The 12986-nt window shown below is 41.4% G+C and overlaps 1 protein-coding gene across 3 annotated transcripts in view; it reads right to left on the bottom strand.

Annotated features, from left to right (window-relative positions):
- Window positions 1-522: 522 nt before the first annotated feature.
- TAF1 (TATA-box binding protein associated factor 1) overlaps window positions 523-12986 on the bottom strand; it is an 87502-nt gene continuing 75038 nt past the window's right edge. For 2 of the 3 annotated variants that reach the window (XM_028482947.2, XM_028482948.2), the window contains exons 34-38: window positions 12538-12654; window positions 8994-9119; window positions 7656-7812; window positions 6887-7064; window positions 523-4188 (exon numbers count right to left, since the gene is read on the bottom strand). In XM_028482947.2, the coding sequence (XP_028338748.1) occupies window positions 3966-4188; window positions 6887-7064; window positions 7656-7812; window positions 8994-9119; window positions 12538-12654 (801 nt within the window). In that variant the 3' untranslated portion in view covers window positions 523-3965. Of the gene's footprint in view, window positions 4189-6886; window positions 7065-7655; window positions 7813-8079; window positions 8182-8993; window positions 9120-12537; window positions 12655-12986 lie in introns of all 3 variants that reach the window. The other variant, XM_055081571.1, reaches the window with a different exon arrangement.

Below are 12986 nucleotides of genomic sequence, written 5' to 3'. Positions count from 1 at the left end.
CACCTGTAACAATCCTTTTATGGATCCCATGTCAGCTCCAGCTCCCATTTCCCTCATGACCATTAAAAAAAAACACCAAGAAACACTTCAACATTAATAGAAGGGTTTACAGTGAAAAGAATGCACCCCTCCCCAACCCTACCTCACTCCTAGAGGTGTTAACAGTTTGAAGAAACATGCCAAATCTTCTCTGTGAATATGCAAATATGGATTTACCTCCCTTTGTCTCCTGAACAAATGAAATTAAATGCCACCTACTATTCTAAGACTTATTTCTTCAAGAATATCTTTCCATATTAGCACATAAAGATTTTCCTCATTCTTTTTCAATAGTTGCATATTTTTTGATTGGACGTACCATTAATTCAACCTCTCTGCTACTAATGGACATTTAGCAGGTTTCCCGTTTTTCATTCTCTCTCTCAGCAGTTCACCACTTTTATTCGCGCTCCCATCCATTTTCACTTTTCTCACAAGGATGATTTTACCTATTCCACAGAGGAAACTGAAGCTATGAAGTGTGAACTGCAACTTTCTATCTCCCTCATCTATACGCTGATCTGTAACTCCAACTCCGTCCTTCCTTTGTCTGGGGGTGGGGGAATCTCTTCTCCTATAGGAGAAAATGCTATCTATGCTAACATTCCTTCCTGTTTTCACAGAGGTCTTTCCAACAATTTTCTTCTCTTGCTTTTTTCCAACCCCTCCTTCTCTATTGCTTTCTCCCTTAAGCCTATGTAACCGTACTTATTTATCTTCCGTCTTTTTTAAAAAAAATTTTTGGCTGCAGGGCCTTAATTCCCTGACCAGGAATCAAACCTGCGGCCCCTGCAGTGGAATCGCAGTCTTAACCACTGGACAGCCAGGGAAGTCCCTATTTTTCTTCCATCTTAAGACTCTCCCCCTCTTTTATTCCTCACAGCCTAGCTTCTAGAAAGAGTAGTCTATGATCTCTTTTGTCACTTCCTCATCTTCCATCTGTCCCTCACTCTCCTGCTGGCTGGCTTCTAGTCTCTCTCTTGCTAGCTAAGGTCACCAGGGACCTCCTAGTTGCCAAACCCAAAGGCTCTCAGGCTTTATTTTACTTTACTTCCCTGTGGTATATATGCTAAGTCTTTTCCTTTCTTCCTTTAAAACTCCTTCCTTGGTTTAAGAAATATCATTCTTCAAGTTTTCCTTCTATTTCTGACCACCCCTAAAAATTGGTCTATACCAGCATTCTGCCCTCCATACTCTTCTGACTCTACACAGAGTCACAGTCACAGTCTTCCTGTGTGATCTCACCTACTCCCAAGTTTGCACAAATCCTAAGCTTTCTACCTATCATAGTTTAAACACATGCTCCCAACCGAACTTAGCTATTTCTCCTACCTTCCACTCTCAATCTGTTTCAGTGAATGGCCATCACCATTTACCCAATCACCTAAGTCAGAAACCTAGATTCCACTTTTTTTTTTTTACTTTCCATTATCCAATCAGTCACCAAGAGGTGCCTCTCATTTCACCCCTACTGCCAATGCCTCAGCCAGTTTAAGTCTCCATCATCTCTCATCTGGCATCACCCCTCCCCAGCCCATCCATTTTTCACACCGTGCCAGTGATCTCTCTAAGATAAGCATTTGATCCTGAGCCTTGTAATCACTACACTACATATGTTTCCTATATTCCATCCATCCAGAACTACTTGTTGCTCCATGAACAGACCATGTACTTTCATGCCCCTAAGCATTCTGTTCCCTCTGCCTAGAATACCTCCCCCGCACTGCCCCCCGGCAAACTCCTCCCTACTCTTCATGATCTATCTGAAGGGTTCCCCTCTATGAAGGCTTCTTATCCTTACTTCATAAGCAGAGTTGGTAACTCATCACCATGAAACTTTGTAAATATTTATTGCAATGATCATTTCTTATTAAACTTATTTATATTTATATGTCTACCACTCATTCTAGACCTTAAGTGCCCTGCCATCAGAAACTGTATCTTAACGTCTGTATCAGCATCTAGCAGACTACTTGATAAAAATAGGTGGCTCGATAAATGCTGAATGAATGAACGAATACCATGTACCCATCCAATCAAGCTAAACCAAAATTCTGGAAGCTACCTTTCATTCTTCCTCCTCCACTCCCAAATGCCAATTGGTCATCAAGTCCTGTTGATTCTATCCCCTAAACAGCTCTCAAATTCATCCCCCTCCTCCCCATCTTAATGCCACAGCCCTAGTTCAGGCTCCACTACCCCATACTTGAACTAGATTTGCCACCCTCCAAACCACTCTCCGCACTAGTGCTGGAATTTTTTTGATTTTTTTATTACAAAAATAATACATTCTTGTAAAAAATTCAAATACAGAAATAAAAGCACAATACCCCACCCAGTATACACACAAGCATATAGCCCCCTCCCCTCTAATCCCACTCCCCAGAGGTTATCACTGTGAACAGTTTTGTGTATATCCTTTCAGACCTTTTCCTTTGCACATACACACATATATAAACACATATACACACACATGGGTTTTGTCATTTACAAAAACGGTATCACACTTGTTACATGATTGTTCAATTTTTCTTCATTTAATATACAGAAAATTTCTAAAACACAAATCTGATTATATCACTCCACTAGAGCACCTCATTTCTCATGATATAGAATTCATATGCATTAGTATCAAATTCAAAGCTCTTGACGATATGCTTCCTATCCATCTTTCAGTCTCATCTCTAGCCATTCCAGCATTTGAGGCACTGGAACATAAACCACCTTAAATCCTTTCTGGAACAAGGCAGGTACAAACAAACAAACAAACAAACAAACAAACTAGGAACACACTCTGCCATTTCTGGAGTTCGGCCTTTTCACTTCATGTTACACTCTGCCTGGACTTTTCCATCTGGCAAGCTCCTACTAATTCTTCAACAATCAGCTTAAAAATTACCTCTAGGAAGACTTCCCTGACTTTTTCAGACATGATCACTCTTCTATTTTCCCCTATACTTTATAGCTAGCTTCTTAATTGCACTTATCTCAAAGTACTGTAATGATTTATTAACATGTCTTGAATTCCACTCCCCCTCCCCCAACTTGATGGTGATATTGTTCAGTGAAAGGAATGCGTCTTATTTAATTTTGCATCCCAAGGTTTTGATGGAATGCTTACCATGGAGCAGATGCTCAGTAATGAATCTGTTGAGGATTTTATGATTCTAGGAACATTTACTGAGTACCTACTCTGCACAGAACCTTATCCTCAGCATGAAAAGAAACAGAAGACACAGTCTTTGCCCTAAGGAACTTACCATTTCCCTACCATTTCCCCTGGGGGGTAGGGACAGAACACATTTACATGGCAACATATCATTTCTGACATATAGGCTGTTTCAAAGATTTATAGTTATTTGCCTCCAATCCATTTAGGAACAAGGCATTGTATAATCAAATAAATAATAAAATAATGGGCAGTTCAGTTTGTCCAAGAGGTTTATGATTTTAGTGTGGCATAGAGTCCACCAGAATCCAATTCTCTGTCCCAGCAGAGGGGCTGCCCCCTGTTCCAGCCTGCAAATTAGAAAACTGAGATGATACCATGCTTGGAAATTTTCTAATACATCAAGAGGACATAAAGTTATTAGTTCTTCCATGATTTCTCTTCTTTCCCCAGGAAAGAATGATACTAAGAGCAATAAATGGAGTTAAAGGGGGCACTGGAGAAGAAGATTGCTCTCTGTTAGTGGTAGGGGGAAGGGGGTTGCTTGGTTTTAAATCAAAGGGTGGAACTGCCCCAGGAAGATCAGGAGAGATGATTTTTTTATCATTTACTTACTTACTAATTTTTAAAGGCTACGGTACTAGTTAATCTGGTGACTTCAAGATCAGACACTGTACAAATATAAACAAGTGGGGGAAAGGTGAACCACCTAGGCTGGAGAACAGGGAAGGCTGACCAAGGAGGCCCAAAGGAAGCCTCATTCATCAGAGTCCAAGTCACTGTCCCCAGCAATGGAGTGGAAATCCTCACTGTCCTCCTCGTCCTCTGACAGGTGGACCTGGCTTAGTACGCTCGGCCCAGAGCGCTGCTCTTCCTCCTCCTCATCTTCTTCCTCCTCTGATACCTCATACCCACCGATGCTGCTGAAGCTTGTGTCTTGGGTGTTCGACTTGGGATCAGGCTCCTCATAGCTCCCATAACTGAGAAGAGAAACATGTCATCTCTCAAGCTCGGACACCATCCTCTAGCTGACCAGTCCCGTTTTTGGTGCCACCAAGGGATCAGCCCATCTCACCTCCCCTGGACACTAAAATGACGGTTCTGGACTGTTCTACAGGTCCCTGAGAGAAAAATGATCCTATTCAAAAACATCCATTTGCCAACTTCATATACGCAAGAATCTGAACGAAAGAAACTCCCCTACACCTGAACAACACACTGCCAGCTTACATGACCATAAATGCTCTGAGAGCCTCATAGTTTCATCTGCCACTTACAGCTTCACTCATCTACATATACAATTAGTCAACAGTCCTGAAGATTCTACCTTTTCAATATATCTTGTCACTATCCCCTCCTTTCCAGCCCTATTCTGCCTGCCTTGGCTTAGTCCTTTGTGATCACTGGCCGCCTGCGCCACTGAAATCAGTCTTCATGCCTCCAGTCTTGCTCTCCCCCAATTAATTCTTCACATTTCTGCCAGAGTGCTGTTTATTTTTGTTTGTTTGTTTATTCTTAATTTTACTTTAAAAAAACCACAAGTAATGCACGTTCACTGGTTAAAAAAAATTAGAATATACACCAGAAAAAAAAAAAACAAAACAACACCAATAACTCTACCACCCAGAGATAATCTTTTGGTATATGACCTTCCAAATTTTTTTCTATGCACTTCACTTTGATGCTTAAACATTTTCTTTTTATTTACAAAATTGGAATACTCTATATACTCTTCAGGAATCTGCTTTTTCACTAATGTTTATAATGAACATCTTTCCATGTCAATAAACATACATCTATAGCATCATTTTAATAGCTGCATGGTATTCCACTGTATGGCTGTAACAGGATTTATTTCACAGTCTCTCACTAGAACATTTAAGCTGTCTTCAATTTTCCCACTATTAGAAACAATGCTGTGATAAACATCCTTGTACAAACATCTTGATGAAGGTATTTTATTGTTCCCATGGAATAACTTCCTAGATATGGAATATGGGGGCCAAAGGGGATGCACGCTTTTTAAGTTTCTGATTTATAATGATAAATTGCTGTATCTCTCTCACCTACCCCTTTCGATTTACATTACCAACCAGTCATTTCAGAATGTCTTTTTCCTCATGCCTTTTCCAACACTGGGCATTATCATTCATTTTAATCTTTGCCCATCTTATAGGTAAAAAAATTGCATTTCATTGTTTTATTGCATTTCTTTGATTCTTAGGGAAGCTAATTTTTCATATAGTTATTGGCCATTTGCATTTCTTTTGTAAACTGTTAATTCATGGCTTTTGCCCATCTTTCTTTTGGGGCACAGAGCAACCTTTCCAAAATACAGATCTGATCATACTACGCTCATTCAATGTCTGCCCCAAATTTTCAGGCCCTTCATGATTTGGTCCTTACCTACTTCTTTAAACTGTCTCTATTACACGGATCATGATCAAAACCTCCAGCCACACTGAGCTACTTGCATTCTCTACAAGTGTTTCATGTCTGTGTCATCACACATGCGTGTTCTTAGTCTCTGGAATGTCCTTCACTTTCTTTTTCATTTAGCTGATTCCATTCTGATTCAGCTCAGTTTCTCTAACCGGCTCCCCTACTCCACTCCTACCCAAGTCCCAGAAAAATCCTGTCGTTGCCTATCACAGCACTTTTCTTGTTACACTGTGATCATCATCTGTTTGCCTGTTTTAGATTTCCCACTAGACTGAACTCCTTGAAGCAAGGACAACATCCTTGCTTTTGTACTTGTAAATATTTGCTGGATGAACAGACTCTTAACTGCTTGCTGGATACCTGTGGCTTAGATGTATCATACGTACCTTAAATCCAACATGTCCATAGACAAATTCATTTTTTGCCTCCTTTCCCACTCCATCTAATACCTGTTTTTCCTCTTTCTTCTCTCAGTGACATTCCCATTCATTATATATCTAATCCCCTTACCTCCTAAATCCAATTGATCTACCCTCTGAACAGCTCTTGAATATGTCCCTTCCCTTTCTTCCACTCCTAACAGATTCTAGCTGAATTCCTTATCACTGCCCTAGAGTTATTTAACACACAAATTTGATGTTACTTTCTTTTCCTTAAAGTGATGATTCCCATTAACCACAATCCAAATGTCTTAGCATACCAGTTAAGGTCCTCTACAGTATAATCCCTTGCTACTTCTAGAGTCACAACGCCCAGCAATCTCCCTTCTGTCTGGAATTTACTTTGCTATATTTCTGTGCCTTTGAACATACTGTTCCATCTCTAAGGATCTCCTCACCTGCTGCCACTTATCTACTTAGTAGACTCTTATTCATCCTGTAAGGCCCAGTTCAAATGTTCCCTCATCTGTGACACTTTCCCTGATTACTCCAAGCAGAGCAAGATACTCCCTCCTCAGTGGTGACTTGGCACTTTGTACTTAACCTATGCTATGTAGCTCTTATCACACTGTATATGTAAAAATTATGTTGTATCAGTCTCTTCCACTAGACTGTGAGCTCCTCAAGGGCAGGTTATGTCTTGCTCCTCTGTGTATCCCCAAGGGCTTAGCACAGTGCCTGGCCCTAGTAGGTGCTCAGGAAATGTTTGATGGATGAAAGTAATCTGATGCTGGGCCCTCTGACATCATAGCTGGGCAATGATGCCACAGCCCTGTAGCATGTTGCTACCGATTACCTGATGTTGCTATCCTCCAAACCATGAGAAGCCTCCCCACCGTCTCCCTCATAGGACATCATGCTTTCTTCATTTTCCATGCCCATCCTTGTGTTCTCCTGAAGCATGCGGGGCTGTTTGGGTCTTATCCCACCAGATCCTACATCGGAGTCACTTCCACTTTCACTCAGCTGGATAGCTGTGAAAAGAGACAGATCCTGAGATAAGTTTGACAAAGAATTAACATCTTTGGCTTAGTCTTCCAGAACTAGTTAATCCCATGCATCTACAGAGGCATCTTGCCTGGACTCCTCACCTCAGAGGATTGCCTAGGGTCAACATTGACAAGATCTGTAGTTTGGAAAGAGAATTAAAAAATCATTTCCTTTTTCCATTTCAGTGCTATCTATCTGTTCTTTTAACCCACATCATCTCCTCCTATACTCATCCCCTGCCATTGCCATTAATCCACAAAAAAATCCCAAAGCAGGATCTTTTTTCTTCATTTTCCTTCCCTATTGCCACATATAACACTTCTATCTCGTTTTTATCAAGTATTCAAATCAAAACTGCTGCTTTGGCATTGCCTTTTTGACTGTCATCTTTTGTACCTCCTGTGTTGTATGTTTTCACCTCTTCTAAGACTAATGAATTTGATCAGCCTATGAGTGAGCGCTCAGTACCCTGAGGTCTACTAATGGGACTTCAATAAAAGAGCAGTTTCTGGTAACAGCATATGTGGCCCAGAGCTTCCTCCCAAGTCCTGAGGGTGCCATGGTGAGCTACATACCAGAGAAAGGGTTATCTCCTTCTTCATCACTCCCGGCATCTTCCTCATCATCTTCTCCTTCAGACATAAGCAAATCCTCATACAGGACACTGGCTTGAGGCTGTTGCACAGTTCCCTCCTCCTCATCTGCAAGATCACCATCTGCATCTTCACCTTCCTAAATGAGACCAGTTGAGGATCAAAGTCCTATTAATCGACCAAGTAAAAGACCAAAAGCTACCACCAGCCGCACCCCCCCTTGCTGCCTTACAAGAAGTTACATAATTTTGGTGGATAGATTTGTTTAGCTGGTTCTTAAAGTCAGATTGGGCCTCACTATGGAGACCTTCAGATAGCGCCTGGGGATTTGGCCTGTCCTGTACTACTGGGGCTCCTACCATATAAGGGTATAATGTAACCATAAGCTTTCTGTAAGCATACTCACTGGGGCTGGAGTCTTAGGTTTCCCATCCTCCTCCTCATCATCATACCCTTCAATATCTACATCAGAGTCTTCCTCGCCCAGCCTACCTCGGCCCTGGCGCATCTGAGTAAGGAACACAAATAGCACATCATTGAGGGACGTGCCAGTAGGAGGAGTTAACCAAGGGCTCTCACTCAGGACCGATACTCCTCCCTGATATCCCAGCCAACCCCACAGCTAGTGGGGGCTGTTTACACAGCTCAAGGCATGTGCATTTTCCCCCATTCATTCTTTCGAAATCACAGGTAGGGTTAAAAAAAAACAAAAACCCAAAGAACAGGAAGGTCTTGGTCTACTATTACTGTATCATCACAAGGAGACTCCTCCTTTCTAAACCAAGCTTTCCCTAGCTTGTGTTGGACTCTTTGGAACAGAAAAACCCTCCTGGATTTTGCACTCTCCAGTGGAACCCTGACTGAGATCAGCTGATAAGATTTCTGGCTTTAGATTAGGAGTATCTGCTGATACCTCTAGAAAAGGCCAATTTAAAAAACTTAATTTAAAAAATAACTTTAATTTAGATAACTCATATACAGTGAAGTAGCAGGGCAATTATTTTGAACTCTGTTTCTGAATGCAGTTGGTCTTTCTAGTCACCTGTCAGGCTGCTGTGATGCCTCACACAATTTTCACACTTGTACCTTCCCTTAAGTTCTGCTGTGCTTGACTCTGCCCATGGTGACAGACAGAAGACAATGCCAGTCATGCGACCTGCCACTGTCCCACCTTGAAATCACATTTCCAGGCCTTCATTCCCAGGGCCAAGGGGTCCAATCATCATCCTTGACACATGTCCACACATCACCACCATCACTCCCCCATCCCCTACCCCCAAGCATACTACCAATCTCACAAAGAGAAAAATAACATCCTACCTGTGTCACCTGCTTTTCTGGAGTGGCAGTGGGAATATCCAGGACAGACATATTGCTCTCATCTTGAAATACAGAGGCATCTCGAGACATACTGAGGGATGTGTTGGTATCATACAAATCAGGAGGCTGTGGCATAAATCATACAACTTAGCTTCTATTTAGTAAAGGGAGCAAGAAATACAGAGAACTCCCCTTTAGAGCATTCACTGCAGAAAAAGGTCATGCAGAACAATCCATTTAAAGAGAAAACATAGTTTTGACATAGTTTTATGGACAGGTTTTTGGGAATCTCACAAATGTTGCTCATTCTAGCAGAGAGGCATCTGATGTATATGATCAGAAGCCTGAAGCAGAAAAGCATCAAAGCTATGGGACAATTCTATGTCCTAACAGCATTTATGGTCAATAACCTAATTTCTTCTAAGTCTTGTCTTATTGTTTTTAGGCCCAGGGCTTCATACCAGTGCCATTTGGATTGTTTGGTTTAGAGACATCTAATAGAAAATGGGATAAAGAAATTTCAGTTCCAACCAGAGCATGGAATGGGGTAAGAGCTTATGAGCTCACCAGAGGATGCTACAAGGCAAAATGGCATGGTGAAAAACCATGGACTTTGGAGTCAACGGCCCTGGGTTTGAGTCCTGGCTCTACCATTTGCTAGCTGAATAACTTTAACAAATTACTTAATTTCTCTAAGCCTTTATTTCCTCAACTGTGAAACACGGATGATAATGTCTACCTCACAAGGTTGTTTGGGATAATTAAGAGATGTGTATATGTTCCTTACCCAATGCTTGGTAGTCAACAAATTATAGCTTCCCTCCTTCTTCCCTCTCCTGAAGAGAACAGGGATTTAACAAATGGACCATTCAGTGAAAGGAGGGCAGGAGGGACTAAAAAAGAACAGGCTGGAAAAGTAGGAAAGGTTCTCTAAAAAGCTGGCTGAGGGTAGAAATATTATGTGGCTATTAAAAAATGTTTTCAAAGACTATTTAATGAAATAAAATGCTCATGATATAATGTGAAGCGAAAACAAGACACAAAATCCTAATGACCAATTTCACTTTAAAAATGTGTCTAGGGCTTCCCTGGTGGCGCAGTGGTTGACAGTCCACCTGCTGATGCAGGGGACACGGGTTCGTGCCCCGGTCCGGGAAGATCCCACATGCCGTGGAGCGGCTGGGCCCGTGAGCCATAGCCGCTGGGCCTGCGCGTCCGGAGCCTGTGCTCCACAACGGGAGAGGCCACAACAGTGAGAGGCCCGCGTACCGCAAAAAAAAAAAAAAAAAGTGTCTATAAAGGCACACATACACGCATTACAGATTTGAAACACACCAAAATGTTCACAGTGGTTGGTTCTTTCTGACTGGTGGACTTGATTTTAGGTAACTTATTTATTCTGTATATTTTTCAACGTGTCTCAATGAACATGTTACTTTTATCAACAAAAAACCCACATGTGTTACTTTGTTGTTGTTTTTGTTGTTTTGTTGTTGTTTTTAAAGCAAACAAACAAGGCTGATTGGGAACAGGGTTTTGGAGAAAGAGAGGCAAAACAGAATTCAAAGCATTACACTGCAAATAAACTAGTTAGGAACAAAAGAAGAGAAAATCAGAGAATTAAATGCTATGTGGGAAAATGTAAAGCAAGCAATTTTAGAGAAAGCATTAAGCTGAATGTATGGTGCAATACAAGCTGGGTAGAAATAGTTGAGTGAAAATACATTATTGATGACCACCATTTAGAGCTGGAAGTAAAGTATGATTACTGTCATGTTTCTACACAACAAAACTGTATTATGACAGGTTAAACTTACACAAACACACTTTAATAGCATTTGGGTTTGAGAATAGTAATGAGTAAGGACAATCACTCATGTGCATCTGCATCTTCCTCAGGTTTAGAAGTAATGCACTGGGCTTACTAATTTAAAACGTGTATGTATAAGTGAAGGCAATGATCAGAGAGTGAACTGGAATAATGAAGAGGCAATACCTACACCCTACTCCTCATAGGAGATCCTCTTAACTGCACAAAACAACAGCTACTGCTCTGGAGGAAGAACAGTTGCCAGGTTTTCCTCTGCCATTTGAGATAGTGTGGGAGCGCAAGGGAAGAAAGGAAGATGGCTTCTGGGTCTAAGGCTCTGACTCACCAAAGAGCTAGCCTTAGGCTGTCATAGAGCAGAGCAAACCACACGCCACTCAGTAGTTAGACTCTCTTGGGGAATGATGGCTAAAACCCAGGCTTTAACTTACCACAAAGGGTCTTGTGGAAGCTGTGGGCCTATTAGCAAATAGGACCTTCCTGGGCAACATCACTCACCCAAGATCCCTTGACCCAATCTGCCCACACACTCCAAGAGCCTTTCCTTGTTCTGGGCCTGGAAGAAGTACCTTAGGGCTCTTTATACTTGGCCCCTCAGTGGCCTAGGTTTTGGGGTGAAAGAGAGAGTAAAAGATAGATAGGGAGAGTGCATGAATGAGATATAGACAGCAATTATCCAACAGAGATCACACAGGTTGCATTATTAGTTCAGAGTGAAACCCGAGCAGAATGGAAAAACGTTTTCCAGTGGGAATTGGGAGAAATATGCATTAGAATATTTGGTTAAATTTGAAAGGGCCTCTGAGAACCCTGTAGGTGACTTTCATACAGATAAGGAAATAAACATTTCCTGAATGTCTACTATGTGCTGGGCAAATGACCTTGTTTAATGTTTACAACAATCTTGAAAAGTACATTTTAGAGAAACGGAAACTGGATTAGAGGGGTTAACTTCCCAAGCTCACAAAGCTAGATAGCAGCAGAGCTAAGACTCAAACCCAGGACTGTTTTATACCAACCTTCATGTACTTTCCACTTTACCATAGTGCCTCCAATATAGTTATATTCTGGTAAGTCTTATTTTTCAAATATACCAGCCCTCTAAGAGTATAGTATAGATGAAAGAGACTCTTAGTATATTCAAGGGTCAGATCAGAAAGACTAAAAATTTCTTATTAATCTTGCTCTCTAGTCTTTTAACATGAAAATGTAAGAACATTATAAAACATTACCTGTCTTCATTTACGGGGAGAGCGAGTCAATCCAGGAAAATGGGTGACATCTGAGCTACACTGAGATATCTCAGAGGGAATGAGTAATCAGGCATCTATAAGGCACAGGAACAATGTGGCCCATGTCTATAATCTAGGGATGTCCTAGAACCCCAATGCATGAGGCAAGGGAGCCCCAGAGACTCAAGAGAATGCCTCTGGCCATGGCAGTCAGGAATCTGGTATTCCTAAATACTGCCTAAACAACTAAGACCCCACCCCATTCATTCAACCCGTCTCTGTCTCTTCTGGATTCAACAAGGCTACCAAGACCCACGGCCCTCACTCACCTTAGCCTTTGAGAAGACAAGAAAGCACACGAAAGGCATATGAAGAGGAAGGACAGAGAAGAAGGGTATCTCAGTAAATACATCTGTTAACATGCTCCCAAGTTCCCAAACCAAAAAGAAAACTGTAAGAGGAGGCTTCTAGTCCTCAGACTCACCTGAGGTGTGTAAGGCCCTGGGGTCATTGGGTCCAAGCTTTCTAATTCTGCTTCCTCCAAAGCTGCTTCTTTAGCTGTGCAAATATCCTTCTCAAGTTGAGTCAAATGCTCATCATACTGAGAAATAAAGAAAATTAGTGAATTCATTCAATATTTGTTTTAGACACTGGGGATACAAAAGTTGTAAAAAGAGCAAATGAAAATCCCTGTCTTCGAGGAGCTTCTATTCTAGTGGCAGGACACATATGGTAATTAAAGTAAATAATTACATAGTTTATTAAAAACATTTAGTGCTAGGTAAGAAAATAAAGCAGGGAAGGAAATAAGGGATGTGGGTTGAGGTTTGGGGTGGGATATTACATTTTAAAACAGGATAGGCAGAGAAGGCCTCCTCATCACTCTAAGGAACAAAGGGATTCCAGAAAGCTAGATCCTAAGGGGACCTCCTC

The sequence above is a fragment of the Physeter macrocephalus genome, chromosome 21 (genome assembly GCF_002837175.3).
Source record: "Physeter macrocephalus isolate SW-GA chromosome 21, ASM283717v5, whole genome shotgun sequence".
NCBI classification, from domain to species: domain Eukaryota; kingdom Metazoa; phylum Chordata; class Mammalia; order Artiodactyla; family Physeteridae; genus Physeter; species Physeter macrocephalus.
Note: the sequence above shows the minus strand (reverse complement) of the source record. Positions and strands in the feature narration are given on the sequence as shown.